Source organism: Mustelus asterias, chromosome 1, assembly GCF_964213995.1.
Source record: "Mustelus asterias chromosome 1, sMusAst1.hap1.1, whole genome shotgun sequence".
Classification (NCBI taxonomy): Eukaryota; Metazoa; Chordata; class Chondrichthyes; order Carcharhiniformes; family Triakidae; genus Mustelus; species Mustelus asterias.
Window position 1 is genome coordinate 116,442,409 of NC_135801.1, and position 18,518 is coordinate 116,460,926.

General features: G+C 44.1%; 1 protein-coding gene across 1 annotated transcript in view; it reads left to right on the forward strand.

The window, feature by feature from the left end:
- The window catches only part of cep135 (centrosomal protein 135), a 106,905-nt gene that overhangs the window by 25,289 nt on the left and 63,098 nt on the right, over positions 1–18,518 (forward strand). Inside the window, exons 6-7 of the mRNA XM_078217396.1 lie at positions 2,982–3,066; positions 15,461–15,589. Of these exons, the coding sequence (XP_078073522.1) occupies positions 2,982–3,066; positions 15,461–15,589 (214 nt within the window). The remainder of the gene's footprint in view (positions 1–2,981; positions 3,067–15,460; positions 15,590–18,518) is intronic.

Genomic DNA, 18,518 nt, shown 5'->3' on the forward strand with positions numbered 1-18,518 from the left:
ACTCAGTCTCCATCGGGCGGCATAGTAGTTAGCACTGCTGCCTCACGGCGCCAGGGACCCGGGTTCAATTCCCGGCTTGGATCGCTGTCTGTGTGGAGTTTGCATGTTCTCCCGGTGTCTGCGTGGGTTTCCTCCGGGTGCTCCGTTTTCATCCCACAGTCCAAAAGATGTGCTGGTCAGATGCATTGGCCATGCTAAATTCTCCCTCAGTGTATCCGGATAGGCATCTGGGGAGTTTTCACAATAACTTAATTGCAGTGGTAATGTAAGCCTACTTGTGACAACAATATATAAACTTTCAGCTTTATTGACCAGCCAATGGAATGTATCACAACTCATCATTTGAATTCTTTCCTCCCCGCCAACAGTGAGCTGAATAAAGACACCTACCAAAACAAGGTGCAGACTTCAACCCAACAGATAGTTTCAAGTAGATATATCAGATGGATATGAACATATGAATTAAGAGCAGAGGAGGCCACTTGGTCCCTCGAGCTTTCTCCACCATTCAATATTATCATAGCTGATTTGACTGTAACTTCAACCTCATATTCCTGCCAACCCCCGATAATCTTTCCTCGCCTCTGTAAATCATTAATTTATCTAGTTCTGCCTTAAAACTATTCTGCTCCCATTGTCTTTTGAGGAAGTGAGGTCCAGAGATTCTCGACCCTCTGAGAGAAAGAACTTCTCCTCATTACATCCTAATTGAGAAGCACCTTTTTTTTTTACAAAGTGACCCCTAGTTCATGATTCTTCAACAATGGAAAACATCTTCGCTGCATCCACCCTGTCAATATCCCTCAGGATCCTAAATGTTGCAATCAAGTCGCCTCTTACTCCTTTAAAGTCCAATGGATACAAACCAAACCTCTAACTTTTCCTCATAAGACACCCAGCTCATTCCTGTTATTAGTCTAGTAAAATCTCTGAACAGTTTCTAACACATTTATATAGTTCCTTAAGTAACGAAACCCATACCGTGCACAGTACTCCAAATGTAGCCTCACCAATGCCCCAAGGAGCTGAGTGACCCAGGTGTAACCCAAACTGAGCATCAATAAGCAGGTTATTTCTGTATAACTGCAGCTTGATAGCCCTCTCACTGGCCTTCCATCACTTTGCCGATGATCGTGAGTAGACTGGGGTGGCAATTCACCAGATTGGATTTGTCTTGCTATTTATGTACAGGACATATCTGGGCAATTTTCCACAGTAATGCAGGTGCCAGTAATGCAGTTGTACTCGAACAGCTTGGTTGGGGGAACAGTTAGCTCTTGAGCACAAGTCTTCACTACTACAGCTGATATGTTTTCGGGGCAGAATGCCTTTATTGTAGCCTGTGCTTTCAGACATTTCTTGATACCATGTGAAGTTGATACCACTGTGGGCGGCACGGTAGCACAATAGTTAGCACTGCTGCTTCACAGCTCCAGGGACCTGGGTTCGATTCCCAGCTTGGGTCACTGTCTGTGTGGAGTTTGCACATTCTCCTCGTGTCTGCGTGGGTTTCCTCCGGGTGCTCCGGTTTCCTCCCACAGTCCAAAGATGTGCGGGTTAGGTTGATTGGCCATGCGAAATTGCCCCTTAGTGTCCTGGGATGCGTAGATTAGAGGGATTAGCAGGTAAAATATGTAGGGATATGGGGGTAGGGCCTGGGTGGGATTGTGGTCGGTGCAGACTCGATGGGCCGAATGGCCTCTTTCTGTACTGTAGGGTTTCTATGATTCTATATTGATGAAGTAAATCAAACCGGCAGACTGGTAACTGTGATTTTGGGCACCTTGGAAGGAGACCAAAAAGGATCATCCTCTTGGCTATTCTGGCTGAAGGTGTTTGTCATTGCTTCAGCCTTGTCGTTTGATGTTCTGAGTTCACCCATCACTGAGGATGAGGATATTTTTGGATACTCCCCCTCCGATTAGTTATTTAACTGTTCGCTACCATTCACAACCGGATTTGGCAGCTCTGTAGACCCTGAAAAATACGTTTTCCTTCATGCAATCATCGAGCATATTACAGCTGAAAAAATGCAATGGGCAACACAAGTACTATGACTGAATATTGATACTTCCGACAAGTGATAGAAAGGATGCTGCATAAGAAGAGGCCAGTGGAAAGGAAAAGATGAGATGATGAGACTGTGTATGGGCAGACTAAATTGATAACATTCAGATTAACTATCAGAAAGGGTGAGAATATAATTGCAAATCTTGTGCTGTAGATTGGCAGTCAGATTACCATGACTGATGTTGCAGTAGATTGGAAGTTCTTTGGGAGAGATAATAAAATGAATGTGCTGCAATCAGTTATCTCCATTAAATTTTACTTATTTAATGCAGTTGCCTTGATGTCATGAATTAACACAGCAAATTTGAAATTGATTTGTTTTTATTCCATGTGGCCCCAGTTTCTATTTTTCTGTACTGATAATGCTTTATATATTTTTAATAGAAAAAGATCTCAACTTAAGCATGCAAATGTTATATTCTAATGTTAATTAAAAGCTTGACAAGACAACCACTTTCTAACTTTTGGTTAGGTTTGATTTTAATTATTTGTGATGTGATTGTACAGAAAGCAATGTAACCCTTACTCATTGGTGCAGGTACTAACGCAGCACGGTGTTGAACGGAAGTCAGCCAATTCAGCCTCATGAGTCTGTTCCATTCACAGAAATCAAATCTGAACTCTACCTCGATTCTTGTTTGTCTGCCTCTGATATATATAATGCTTGTATTCTTGCCCAATAACAGTTTTATCCAGCCTTTGGAGAGAGATTTTGGAAATTTCACAAAATGACTCAGTAAGTTTAAGACTGTGCCTCCTTATGCTAGAAGCCCTATTTTCTTGATTTTTATGAACTGATTTTTCTTTTTTATTGGATTTGTTCTTCCTCTAGTATATTGTTGTTCATCTCAAGGGAGACGGTAATCTTCATTTGAACTTTACTTGTACCTTTTTGTGATTTTCTTTTCCAGAATACTGGATCTTCAAGTTACAGTTGATGAACTGAAGAATGAGCTGGAAAAATCAGATCGTGGGATGAGAAAATTCCGGAGGCAGGTGAGATGAACACAAACTCTTGATATGTTACTTTTTTTTTAAGAAAGTAGATGGGAATCCATTTTAAAATTACAAATATATAATCTTGATTATTTTTTAATAAAATTGATTACTGGCAAAGTCGTCCTACATTCTTAAAATAAATTCCATTCAATCCAAAATACTTGTATTGTACGTGAAGTGCCTTTTCGGCTTGAAGATGAGGTAAAGGCACATAGGGCATTGTTTTAATGCTTCATCCAAAAGATAGCCGTTCCAATAGTATAGCACTTTCTCAATATAATGGGACGAATGCCCATACAGATACATGCTCAAATTGAGGAGTATAGTTTAAGCCTTCTGTCGGTAAACATGTTGCCACTGAGCCAAGTTGATGTGTATCCAAAGTATTACAGTTAAATGGAGGAACTGAAGCACAGTAAAATTTGACAGATGCTTAAATAGTACAATAGTTTATAACATGTTTGCATGATTATGTTACTTTATATTAAAATCCCCTATCTGTAGTTGGCTTCATTCATTTTCCTGTCAATGTGATTGCAGTTACACAGTTAGAACCATAGAATCCCTACAGTGCAGGAGGAGGCCATTTGGCCCATCCAGTCTGCACTAACTCTCCGAAATTGCATCTTACTGAGGCCCACTCCCCTCCCTGCACATTTACTATGGGTAATCTACCTAACCTACACGTTTTTGGATACTAAGGGGGTAATTTAACATGGTCAATCCACCTAACCTACACATCTTTGGACTGTGGGAGGAAACCAGAGCACCTGGAGGAAATCCAAATAGACATGGAGAATGTGCAAACTCCACACAGACAGTCACCCAAGGCCAGAACTAAACCCGGATGCCTGGTACTGTGCGGCAGCAGTGTTAACCACCATGTCACCCCAAAAGCTTTTACTTTTCATAAAAAACTTACAGCAGCCTTCAGAATGTTCTCTCGTCAGAATTGCAACAATGAGGTAATAGGTAGGTGCAAAAAGAAAAATGTCATCTTCAGGTGCTTCAAGCAAACTATATTGCCAACTTAAGGAAGGATGTGAGGGTCCTTGAGAGATTGCAGAGGCGATGAGGAATTTTAGTGACAAGATTAAATTGTTCGCGGAGGAAAGCAGGGAGATTTCGTGGTGTACAGAATTGTGACAGGTTTGGATAAGGTAGACACACAAAGGTTGAGGTATGTTTGATTGTGGACCGGGGTTAAATCCCTGAAAATGATCCCATCCACTTCCAGCTTTTTCTGTGGCAGGTTTGGAGGCATGTTGGGTAATTTATTTAAATGATCCATCAATTGTGGATTTAAACTATGTTTCGAGCTTTAAAAACTAGAGCACAGGTTTCCAGAGCTGGGTGAAACTCACCAGTGTCAAAACAGTGAGAGTGTGGATTCATTGATCAATGAAACTGACAACATTGAAGGTGCATAGCTGTTGCCCTGCTTATGTGAAAGGCTTATGTTCAAAGCACTTGTTTTCTGAATCCTGGACTTTACTCACGTTGATTTGAATTTCCCTGCTGAGAGTCATCACTGCAGCATGGGAACAGCTTATGCAGCTGCAGCGTTAACCTCTGATGAGGAACAAGAAGAGCAGCCACAGGAGCCACCCTAGCAGAAGCAAATAGCAGCTAACTTCTCTGCAGTCACATGCCATTCCACAAGACAGAGTGATGGACACATAACTTCAGCTCAAAATGGGTGATATCCACAGCACCAGGTAAACAGACAAAGTATTAGCTTCCTGGATGTGTCTGAGCAACAGTGCCTCAGGAAGCTCAGGTTTTCATGTCGAGCCATTACTGACATGAAGACTGCTACGTAAGATAAAGGTGCATAGTATTACAGGTAATGTATTAGCATGGATAGAGGATTGGTTAACTAACAGAAAGCAAAGAGTGGGGGTAAATGGGTGTTTTTCTGGTTGACGATCAGTGACTAGTGGTGTGCCTCAGGGATCAGTGTTGGGACCGCAATTGTTTACGATTGACACAGATGACTTGGAGTTGGGGACCAAGTGTAGTGTGTCAAAATTCACAGATGACACTAAGATAGGTGGAAGAGCAAAGTGTGCAGAGGACGTTGAAAGTCTGCAAAGGGATATAGATAGTCTACATGAGTGGGCGAGGGTCTGGCAGATGGAGTACAATGTTGGTAAATGTGAGGTCATCCATTTTGGTAGGAATAACAGCAAAATGCACTATTATTTAAATGGTAAAAAATTGCAGCATGCTGCTATGCAGAGGGACCTGGGTGTCCTTGTGCAGGAATCTCAAGGAGTTTGTTTGCAGGTGCAGCAGGTAATTAAGAAGGCAAATGGAATTTTGTCCTTCATTGCTAGAGGGATGGAGTTTAACAACAGCGAGATTATGTTGCAGCTGTATAAGGTGCTGGTGAGGCCGCACCTGGATTACTGTGTACAGTTTTGGTCTCCTTACTTAAGAAAGGATATACTGGCACTGGAGGGGGTGCAGAGGACATTCACTAGGTTGATTCCGGAGTTGAGAGGGTTGGCTTATGAGGAGAGACTGAGTAGACTGGGGCTATACTCATTGGAATTCAGAAGAATGAGGGGAGATCTTATAGAAACATATAAGATTATGAAGGGAATAGATAAGATAGAAGCAGGGAAGTTGTTTCCACTGGCAGGTGAAACTAGAACTAGGGGGGCATGGCCTCAAAATAAGGGGAAGTAGGTTTAGGACTGAGTTGAGGAGGAACTTCTTCACACAAAGGGTTGTGAATCTGTGGAATTCCCTGCCCAGTGAAGCAGTTGAGGCTACCTCATTGAATGTTTTTGAGGCAAGGATAGATAAATTTTTGAACAGTAAAGGAATTAAGGGTTATGGTGAGCGGGTGGGTAAGTGGAGCTGAGTCCACAAAAAGATCAGCCACGATCTTATTGATTGGTGGAGCAGGCTCGAGGGGCCAAATGGCCTCCTCCTGCTCCTAGTTCTTATGTTCTTATGTGCAGCCACCTGGAACAAGACTTCCTTCCAAGCGAGATAGGTGGACAATCATTGCCATTGATTGTCTCTGGCTGTTTCTGGGGATCTGCTGGTGTCATCTCCATGCTTTCACCATCAGTTGCATGTTCATGTCTCAGGTGGCCAATGTCTTGTTGACAAAGCTGCCACTTTAACATGAGGCCAGTCAGAGACAGAAGGCTGTTAAATTTGCTCAGTGGCTGAGTACTCTCAGGTACGGTGAACAGTAGATTGTATTCATTTGGCAATCAAGGCATCCCAGGTAGCCTGCAATATTTAGTCATCAGAAGAGATTCTGTTTCGTCAATATTCAACTTGTATCTGACCACTATCCTGGAAGTAGCCATGACTCATTCATTCTGCCGCAGCCACATCTCCCACAGGTGTTTGCACCATCACACAGTGCGAGCGAATGGCTCCTTGGAGCCAAGAGCTTTTGTCAGAACCTATTTGATGACTCCTGTGAGGAACCCTACCCCTGATACGGAGTGGATCTGCAACAGAGCCTCATGACCATTAGGGCGATCATTGAGCAAGCCATTTGGTTGCTAAAGATGTGATTTAGTAGCCTGGATAGACCTGGGGGCACCTTAAGTGCGGGCCCGTCAAGGGTCAGCAGAATGACTGTACCAAGCCCAGCACTGTATTGCAGAAAGAGGACACCTCAGAAGAGGAGCCAGGTTGGTTGTAGCTGCTCACCTGGCTGGCAGACATGCCTATGACAACCTTGATGTGGAGATGCCGGCGTTGGACTGGGGTAAGCACAGTAAGAAGTCTCACAACACCAGGTTAAAGTCCAACAGGTTTATTTGGTAGCAAATACCATAAGCTTTCGGAGCGCTGCCCCTTCGTCAGATGGAGTGGTTATCTGTTCTCAAACAGTGCAAACAGACACAGAAATCAAATTACAGAATACTGATTAGAATGCAAATCTCTACAGCCAGCCAGGTCTTAAATGTACAGACAATGTGGGTGGAGGGAGCATTCAACACAGGTTAAAGAGATGTGTATTGTCTCCAGACAGAACAGTCAATGAGATTCTGCAAGCCAGGGAGGCAAGCTGTGGGGGTTACTGATAATGTGACATAAATCCAACATCCCGGTTCAGGCCGTCCTCATGTGTGCGGAACTTGGCTATCAGTTTCTGCTCAGCGACTCTGCGCTGTCGTGTGTCGTGAAGGCCGCCTTGGAGAACGCTTACCTGAAGATCCAAGGCTGAATGCCCGTGACTGCTGAAGTGCTCCCCCACAGGAAGAGAACAGTCTTGCCTGGTAATTGTCGAGCGGTGTTCATTCATCCGTTGTCCCAGCCTTCAGGAGAACAGTGACCATGACACCACACAACCCTGCCACAGCAACCTCTGCAAGACGTGCCGGATCATCGACACGGATGCCATCATCTCACGTGAGAACACCATCTACCAGGTGCACGGTACATACTCTTGCAACTCGGCCAACGTTGTCTACCTGATACACTGCAAGAAAGGATGTCCTGAGGCATGGTACATTGGGGAAACCATGCAGACGCTACGACAACGGATGAATGAACACCGCTCGACAATCACCAGGCAAGACTGTTCGCTTCCTGTGGGGGAGCACTTCAGCAGTCATGGGCATTCAGCCTTGGATCTTCATGTAAGCGTTCTCCAAGGCGGCCTTCACGACACACGACAGCGCAGAGTCGCTGAGCAGAAACTGATAGCCAAGTTCCGCACACATGAGGACGGCCTGAACCGGGATGTTGGATTTATGTCACATTATCAGTAACCCCCACAGCTTGCCTCCCTGGCTTGCAGAATTTCACTGACTATTCTGTCTGGAGACAATACACATCTCTTTAACCTGTGTTGAATGCTCCCTCCACCCACATTGTATGTACATTTAAGACCTGGCTGGCTGTAGAGATTTGCATTCTAATCAGTATTCTGTAATTTGATTTCTGTGTCTGTTTGCACTGTTTGAGAACAGATAACCACTCCATCTGACGAAGGGGCAGCGCTCCGAAAGCTTATGGTATTTGCTACCAAATAAACCTGTTGGACTTTAACCTGGTGTTGCGAGACTTCTTACTATGACAACCTTATACAGGCATATTTCAGCTCTTCTTAGTGTGGGAAACCATGTGGCACTGGCTCCAATCAATCCTACAGTCAAAAATCTAGCTGTTACATTCATACCCCTTCCTCATCATGCAATTTGATCATTCCATTCACCTGAAAGCTATTGTTTAAGTGGGAATTCAGGATGTATTTGGGATGTGGAGAATGACCAGTTCAAATAACGTGTTTGAGTCATTGGAAGAAACATAAATATAATACCACAAATATTGTTATAATCCCAAAGTGAATCCCCTTGTGCAACTATAATGTCTTTCTCATCTGCTTACTATAATTGTGATGCGGTGCAACCCAGCTTCAGCTGAGCTGGTGACACACTGTTCCTTGACTGCAACAGATGAGATGCCCGTATAACGACAAAGGTTGTTCCCATTAGCCAGATGGTACAAGGATTAGGGAATACAGATTTAGGTTTTCGAGCAAATAATACAGGGGAAATGCGAGCAAAAGCTTTTTATTCAGCATGTGGTAATGACCTGGAAAACATTGCCTAAGACAGTGGTGGAAGTGGAGACAATTAGTGATTTCAAAAGGAAATTGGGTGGGCACTTGAGGGAAATAAACTTGCAGGGCAGTGGGGCTGATTGGATTGCTCGAAAGAGAGCTGGCATGGACTTGGCGGACCGAATGGTCTCTTTCTGTCCATAATCGCTCTATAAGCCAGCGCTTCTTGCTGATTACATGCCCCTCTCTTTATTTTGATGGCCTGTTTTGGAACCTGTGGAGCCCCACCAAAGACTGCGTCAATACCTGTGCAATGGCAGATCCAGTCATGGGGTCAGAAGACAGAACATTGGGTTCTGAATGAGATATTTGGAGGGTGAACAAGGTTGGTGTGGTTAGGGGGGAAGCAAAGAATGAGAAGTGAGAGCATGTTGAGAAGAGTGCCAACCTAAATGTGTCCTTTCTTCTTCATCCCTCTCATTGCCCATCTGCACATCCCTGCTAGCCAAGAGCTGGAGTGAACGAAGACCTGTGTGTAGGCCATTGATCTGGATATGTACTCTATTTCTGGCACAACTGATACCCCAGTCAGGTGCCCACACTTTTCAAGGAGGTGAACAATAGCGCAAATCATCACGCTCATGCTTGGGATGACTCCCTTTCATCTTTTTCCATGGGTATTCACAGCCTTTGGAGATGCTGCAAGAAGTGCACACTGCTCCACAACTTTCCTTTTTGTGGATGACTCTCAAGGCAGCATTTTTTTTTTCAATTCATTCCTAAGATCTGTTCATCATGGAAAAGATTCTGTATTCATTGCCTATCCCTAATTGCCCTTGAATCGGTAGTAGTGAGCTGTCTTCTTGAATACTGCAGTCCATGTGATGTAGGTTCACCTATGGTGCTTAGGGATTTTGAACCAATGACTGTGAAGGAACAGCAATATTGTTCCAAGTCAGGATGATATGCGACTTGGAGAGGAACATGTAGGTGGTGATATTCCCATGCACTTGCTGCCCTTGTTCTATTGGATGGTTAAAGATCAAGCTGATCATTGCTTATCATGTCCTGCACTCTCTGAGGACTGTCTCCAGTGCCTGCCTCTTGCTCACTTGTATTGTGTGTTTCAGCATATGACAACCCAGCTACTCAATTTAAGGTAAGCAAATCGCCACTGATGGTGGAGTACATGTCCTGTTACAGTGCATCTTCAGAGCTCTCGGCTTTTTCTGAGAACTTCTTGGCCTCCTCCCACTCCATCTTCTTAAAGAAGGTAAAAGACATGAATTATTATCTTGGAGAAAGGGCTCAAACGCTTTGCTGTATATATCATGTTATTTCAGTTGGTTGTGACACCAATTCAGCATGAATGATTGTTATGTGCCAAATGGCAGTGTGATATCTGATGCTGTCACTAGGTACATGGGAGACTTTTATCTCTCCGTCACCAATGCCTGTCTCACCCTGCCGATGTCTGCTCCTCTGCGGCGGTCAGTCTGGCAATGACTGCAGTCCATCCCCGGCTCACTGCCGCTCCTAGGAATTTGGCGCACTCACCCCCTGCAATGAGAGAAAGCAAAGTTCCGAGTGTGGGAAGTGGAATGTCTAAAGAGGATTGAATGAGAACATTTGTGGAAGGCGAATGTGAGGGATGGATGAGAAATGTATAAAAGATGAGGGTGAGCCTAACTGTTGGCTGTTCAGATGGAGATGCCTGGAGAGGGAGAAATGAGTGGAGTTGAAAGGTGTGATGAGCAGGACAGTGCTGTGACAGTCAGAGTATGGGAATTGTCACCTAAAAGTGTTATGTCCCCACCTTTCCTGTCCTCATTATATCTTTTGCAGCACCTCATCTGGCTGCAAGGGGTCATGCTCCTACCTCAGCGAATTCTAGCCATGCCTATTTGGTTTTGGCGATTAGCCTTTTTCTCATGTCTGGGGGAAATATCACTTCCCTCTCTTCATCACCATCTCAAGCGTGACCTCCATGTCCTTCTCTTTTTTTGCCTTCAACAAAAATGTTGGTTGCAGCTATTCTGATGCCTACTGGGGTCCCGTTAAATACAGAGCCTTCCTTTGACAGGCACAGGTTGTCAGCAAAACTCCAATCAGTCATTCATCAGGAAACCCAGGAATGAGATGATATGCCTTGGCTTAGTTAGACAGCTATGCCGAAACCCACCACTGGAAGAAACAGTTCCCTCTCCACCCCCACGCCATCCTCAGTTGTGAGTGGGTCTACTAACATAGAACATAGAACACAGAACAGTACAGCACAGAACAGGCCCTTCGGCCCACGATGTTGTGCCGAGCTTTGTCTGAAACCCAGATCAAGCTATTTCCTCCCTATCATCCCGAAGTACTCCATGTGCCTATCCAATAGCTTCTTAAATGTTCCTAAAGTTTCTGACTCCACTATCCCTGCAGGCAGTCCATTCCACACCCCAACCACTCTCTGCGTAAAGAACCTACCTCGGACATCCTTCCTATATCTCCCACCATGAACCCTATAGTTATGCCCCCTAGTTACCGCTCCATTCACCCGAGGAAATAGTCTTGGAACGTTCACTCTATCTATCCCTGTCATCATCTTATAAACCTCTATCAAGTCTCCTCTCAACCTCCTCCGCTCCAAAGAGAAAAGCCCAAGTTCCCTCAACCTTTCCTCATAAGACCTACCCTCCAAACCAGGCAGCATCCTGCTAAATTTCCCTTGCACTCTTTCCAGTGTCTCCACATCCTTCTTGTAGTGAGGTGACCAGAACTGCACACAATATTCCAAATGTGGTCTCACCAAGGTCCTGTACAGTTGCAGCATAACCCCACGGCTCTTAAACTCAAACCCCCTGTTAATGAACGCCAACACACTATAGGCCTTCTTCACGGCTCTATCCACTTAAGTGGCAACCTTCAGAGATCTATGGATATGAACCCCAAGATCTCTCTGTTCCTCCACATTCTTCAGAACCCTACCTTTGACCCTGTAATCCACATTTAAATTTGTCCTACCAAAATGAATCACCTCGCATTTGTCAGGGTTAAACTCCATTTGCCATTTTTCAGCCCAGCTCTGCATCCTATCTATATCTCTTTGCAGCCTACAACAGCCCTCCACCTCATCCACTACTCCACCAATCTTGGTGTCATCAGCAAATTTACTGATCCACCCTTCAGCCCCCTCCTCCAAGTCATTTATAAAAATGACAAATAGCAGAGGACCAAGCACTGATCCCTGTGGCACTCCGCTGGTAACCGGTTTCCAGTCCGAAAATTTTCCATCCACCACCACCCTCTGTCTTCTGTTAGATAGTAAGAAGTCTCACAACACCAGGTTAAAGTCCAACAGGTTTATTTGGTAGCAAATACCATAAGCTTTCGGAGCACAGCTCCTTCGTTAAGTCTCAACTGGCTATCTGTTAGATAGCCAGTTACCTATCCAATCGGCCAAACTTCCCTCTATCCCACACATCCTTACTTCCTTCATAAGCCGACCGTGGGGGACTTTATCAAACGCCTTACTAAAATCCATGTATATGACATCAACTGCACTACCTTCATCTACACACTTAGTTACCTCCTCAAACAATTCTATCAAATTTGTGAGGCAAGACTTGCCCTTCACAAGTCCGTGCTGACTATCCCGGATTAAGCTGCATCTTTCTAAATGGTCGTAAATCCTATCCCTAAGGACCTGTTCCATCAACTTACCGACCACCGAAGTAAGACTAACCGGCCTATAATTACCAGGGTCATTTCTATTCCCTTTCTTAAACAGAGGAACCACATTCGCTACTCTCCAGTCCTCTGGCACCACCCCGGTGGACAGTGAGGACGCAAAGATCAATGCCAAAGGCTCTGCTATCTCATCCCTTGCCTCCCAAAGAATCCTAGGATATATTTCATCATGCCCAGGGGACTTATCAACTTTCAGTTTATTCAAAATTGCTAGTACATCCTCCCTCCGAACATCTACTTCCTCCAGCCTATCAGCCTGTGACACCTTCTCTTCCTCAAAAACATGGTCCCTCGCCTTGGTGAACACCGAAGAAAAGTATTCATTCATCACCTCTCCTATCTCTTCTGACTCCATGCACAAATTCCCACTGCCGTCCTTGACCAGCCCCAGCCTCACCCTGGTCATTCTTTTATTCCTCACATAAGAGTAAAAAGCCTTGGGGTTTTCCTTGATCCGACCCGCCAAGGACTTCTCATGCCCCCTCCTAGCTCTCCTAAGCCCCTTTTTCAGCTTTGATAAAATACCACTATTATGACCATATTTAACAATTTGAACTCTGTGGCTAAATACAACAATGCCAAAGATACTTTTCTATATATTTGTTAATGGGATATGGGCATTACTGACTTGGATTTAGCCACTAGACCAGCATTTATTGTCCATTCCTAATTGCCCTTGAGAAGGTGGCAGAGAGCTATCTTAAAGTGCTGCAACCCTTGTGGTGTAGGAAAACCCACAATGCTCTTAGAAATGGAGTTCCAGGATTTTGACCCAGCAATGGTAATATAATTCCAAGTCAGGATGGTGAGTGACTTGGAGGGAATTTGCAGGTGTTGCTGTTCCCATGCATCAGTTACCCTTGTCCTAGGTCGAGAGGTCACAGGTTTATCCAAATAGATTTGTTCACTTCAATTTTTTTATTATTCATTCATAGCATATGGGCATCACTGGCAAGGCAGCATTTATTGTCCATCACTAATTGCCTTTGAGAAGGTGGGGTGGGCTGCCTTGAATCACTGCTTGCCACCTAGTGAAGATACTCTTTCAGTGTTGTTTGGGAAGGAATTGCAGAATTTTGGCCCAATGACAGTGAAGAAATGGAAGGATATTTCCAAGTCAGAGTGGTGTATAAATTGGAAGCGGCTGTGTTCCTATGCATTTGATGTCCTTAACCATGTGGTGGGTAAGAGGTGATGTGTTTAGAAGATGCTCTCAATTGAACTTTGACAAATCACTGTAGTGCATCTGTGTGCGCAGACTCGATGGGCTGAATATCCTCTTTCAACTCTAGGGATTCAAAGATTCTAAGGTCTTTATTGCCTCTTTTCAGGAACAGATTATTTTAATTCAGAGACTACATGTTTGCTTCAAATTCAGTGCATTTAAATTTGCATCATTTGTATATGCCAATTATGTAAGAGTTCCAGAGGGGCGGCATGGTGGTTAGCGCTGCTGCCTCACAGTGCCAGGGACCTGGGTTCAATTCCCGGCCTTGGGTCACTGTCTGTGTGGAGTTTGCACATTCTCCCTGTGTCTGCATGGGTTTCCTCTGGGTGCTCTGGTTCCCTCCCACAGTCCAAAGATGTGCGGATTAGGTTGATTGACCATGCTAAAAATTGCCCCTTAGTGTCCTGGGATGCGTAGATTAGAGGGATTAGCGGGTAAAATATGTAGGGATATGGGGGTAGGGCCTGGGTGGGATTGTGGTCGGTGTAGACTCGATGGGCTAAATGGCCTCTTTCTGTACTGTAGGGTTTCTATGATTCCAGAGCTGTGCAGGTTAGGTTGATTGGCCATGCTAAATTGCCCCTTAGTGTCAGGGGGTTAGTAGGGTAAATAAGTAGGGTTATGGAGAAAGGGCCTGGATGGGACTGTAGTCTGTCCAGACTTGATGGGCCGAATGGCAGAAGGCAGAGAGTGGGGATAAAGGGGTCTTTTTCAGGATGGCAGCCTGTGACTAGTGGTGTGCCTCGGGTCGGCACTGGGACCACAACTTTTCACAACATACATTAATGATTTGGAGGAAGGAACTCGAGGCACTGTTGCTAAGTTTGCAAATGACACACAGATATGTCGAGGGGACAGGTAGTATTGAGGAGGCAGGGGGCTGCAGAAGGACTTGGACAGGTTAGGAGAGTGGGCAAAGAAGTGGCAGATGGAATACAATGTGGAAAAGTGTGAGGTTATGCATTTTGGAAGGAGGAATGGAGGCATATTTTCTAAATGGGAAAATGCTAAGGAAATCAAAAACACAAAGACTTGAGAGTCCTTGTTCAAGATTCTCTTAAGGTTAATGTGCAGGTTCAGTCGGCAGTTAGGAAGGCAAATGCAATGTTAGCATTCATGTCGCGAGGGCTAGAATGTAAGAGCAGGGATGTACTTCTGAAGCTGTATAAGGCTCTGGTCAGACCCCATTTGGAGTATTGTGAGCAATTTTGGGCCCCGTACCTAAGGAAGGATGTGCTGGCCTTGGAAAGGGTCCAGAGGAGGTTCACAAGAATGATCCCTGAAATGAAGAGCTTATTGTATGAGGAATGGTTGAGGACTCTGGGTCCGTACTCTTTCGAGTTTAGAAGGATGAGGGGGGATCTTAATGAAACTTGCAGGATACTGCGAGGCCTGTATAGAGTGGACGTGGAGAGGATGTTTCCACTACTCAGAAAAACTAGAACCAGAGGGCACAACTTCAGGCTAAAGGGACGATCCTTTAAAACAGATGAGGAGGAATTTCTTCAGCCATAGAGTGGTGAATCTGTGGAACTCTTTACCGCAGAAGGCTGTGGAGGCCAGGGCATTGAGTGTCTTTAAGACAGAGATAGATAGGTCCTTGATTAATAAGGGGATCAGGGGTTATGGGGAAAAGGCAGGAGAATGGGGATGAGAAAAATATCAGCCATGATTGAATGGCGGAGAAGACTCGATGGGCCAAGTGGCCATTTCTGCTCCTATGTCTTATGGTCTCCTTCTTCACTTTAGGGATTCTATGGATTTTATGATTCTAACATAACCTTTCCTTCAGTACAATAAGCACATCTATCTAGTTGCTTTGATGCCAACAACGTTTGCTTTCATCCCAATCACTTTCTTTTTAATGGTTATTTCTTTTACAGATTGAAGCAAGAGATGAGGAAATAGAACGCTTGAACCGAACGCTAGAAGGTGGTCGGCCTCATGATGTTATTTCCCTTGAAGCTAAAAGCAAAAGTAATGAGCGTCTAATAGCTCACTTAAACCTGCAGGTGTGAGTTAACATCTTTCGTTTGCAATATTTCAGAATTAATCACATACTAAGGTTTAACTGACATTCTTTGAGGTAAATTTCCAGGTGGTTAAGATGATGGTTAATTGGGTAAACTTTAGGTTTATTGTAGCTTCTGTGTATTGGCATTCGTTCATTCATGATAAAAATCATGCAGCATCCGAAGGAAAATGATTTTGTTCCTCTATACTTTAAAAAGAAACAAGATGCGGTTTCTTACTATTATAAATGGTTCTTATACATCGTAGGGTTACACTGTGAAAGGAATTTGACAGCTGCAGTGACTAGAGGTCTGATTTTAATCCTGCCTATTTCATAGAATTGGGGTTAGCTGATTCAGGTAAGAGTTGAATACTTGTCACTGCGTTCCCTACGTGCCCCATCTGCTGCCATTTTAACAACATTTGGATTTGGAACTGGAACTGGCTGTATCCACAGGCTGGCAAGTGCTCATTAATATATTAAAATTGCAGCAATATGACCCTGACTCTCTTTTAACTAATATTTTTGTGAAAATTTTGTGAGCCACTGAAACAGTAATCTAAAGTGGATGAAGCTGCAGGTAAGTTGACCATTGGGCCTTGTTGATGTTTGGTATTCCAGGAGAGCTTCCAATTTTTAGTATACACTTTTGGCATTTAGTATCATACAAATTGCTAGATATAGGTTTCGAGGTCCATTTTGTTTGCCTTCTACTATCGCACTTACAAAATGCAACAGTGTTTGTCAATTCAACCATACCAGTCAATGAATTAGTCTGCAACAAACCCAGAAAGAAATCGAGGAAAATCAGAGTGGTGGAAAGCTATGCAGACCAAAGGTCCAAAGTCATCTGTTCCTCCTGAACATGTTTTTAGTCGGATGGACGACTGGTTCATGATGCGGAGTGACACCAACACCACAGGATTAATTCCTATAACAGCTGAGGTTATTCATGAAGAGCCTGCCTTTTCAACCTTGCCCCTCAGTTTAAAATTACTATCAGTCTCCCCCAAAAAGGGCAGAGTAGCCTATGGTCATCTGAGATTTTCTGTGCTTCACTTTATTACCATACTCAATACACAGAGTATGTAGGCTCAAGAGTTGCTGTCTTGGACCTAACTGCAGAGCAGTGCCTCAGGGAGATGTTTTTCTCCAAAGAGTTTCACAGATCTCTGCAGCCTCCAATAACAGGACCTGCACAGGACCAGGGAGCAAAGTTTTGCCAGTGACTGGAAACCATCACAGACCTTACCACCTTCATTTTCAGCTGTGTCTCCTGACTAAAGCGCACAGCTGCATTAAGCAGGTCAAAGACACCCTGTTCACCAGAGCTGAGCAGTACATCCTCTCCCCTGTTGAATCATAGCATGGTTACAGCACAGAAAGAGGCCTGTTATGCCTGCCGCACAGTCTGTTTTAACCGTTATACGATGGACAAAGAACTGCGAATAGACGTCTTGTTAGTACAACCAAAATTTATTTAAAACACACAATCAATAATCCCCCACCCAACCAACAATAAGTTATCTTCCAGAAAATACTAAAGTTCAAGTCCAATACGAGACCTTGACTTAACTTTGCGTGACTGACAAGTACCCAAGCAGAAATTGGCCTTTATCTGTGCGCTGGTCTCGGTCGTCCTCTACATAGTCTGGTCCTTTGGTCTGGTCTGGTACTCTGGCTCTGGTCTTCCTTCCTTCTCAGGTGTGGTGGCTCTCCTCGTGCTGGTCATCACTGGCGACGGTCACCGTTGTTGTAGCTCGTTCTTGGGGTCAGAGAGAGAGAGAGCGAGCTTCTGTTGTGCAGAAGCTTTTATCCCTCCCTGGTTTCGTGTCCTTTTAGGGCGGTCTCTTGATTCTTGTCAATCAATCGATCAGGGCTTGATCACCCTGATCGATAAAAGTCCAATCAGGTGCTGCCACACCGATTCTGGGTGTGTACCAGAGCCATGCCTGTAGGTGCTGGAGGCACATAGGTCACACACCTCCCTCCCAAGCAAGGGGTTAAGTCTCCCTTTTGTCTGGTAAACAAGTATGTTTGACCAGAAAGTGTCCATTGTCTTTGGGATGGCCTGTTTCCTGTATATTCAGTCGTCTGAGTTGCAGCCTGTTTATCTCTGTCTTTTGGACTGCAGCCTATCGTTTTAGTTCTTGCTCAATTGTCCCAGAGTGCTTTACAAATCGCCATTTTAGGTGGCCCATTTGGCCCATCATGTGCATTCTCGCTCAAGAGAAGCATTTAGTCCCATTCCCCCATCTTTTTCCCATAGCCTTGTAAATTTTCTCTTTTCAGATCATATCTAAACATCTAAACATCAATTGAATCTGCCACTAATTGCAAGTTACAGCATTCCAGGTGTCAATAATTCAGCATTAAAGAGCAAAACTATTCAACAACTTCTGTATCAATTAATTGTTCAAAATATAAACTTAGAACCTGCTGTTGCAGAACAAAATGCAATGATAATTCATTTAATGGCAAGCATAATTACCTTCCATCTATTTCTCATCCAAGTGACCAACCTCTTGTGCTTTTCTTAAAAGGTTTGCTAATTCTGCTGTTGTGATAATAATATGCTCACCAATGGCCCCTGCAAAACTAGCTACTGGATAGCTACTGCTTCACATGGTGGGACCCTTGGGATCTTGATGACTGGCAATTTCTGGATGGTATGAAGAGAGCAGAGGAGTGTGAATGCTTTTGGACAGAGAAAGTCAGGAATTGCAATGTGCCTTTGTAAGGGTACACTAACGTTTGTGATAGAGGGAAGGGATATTGTTGAGAGGACGAGTGAAAGGAGTGTTGTCAAGAGAGGTGAAGTACTGTACTCTTGCAGCTTTTGTGATATAATCAAAGCTCTTGAAACCAGGTTCAATTTGATTTATTTTTGTCACATGTATTGTCACAATGAAAACTTTTGTTTCTTG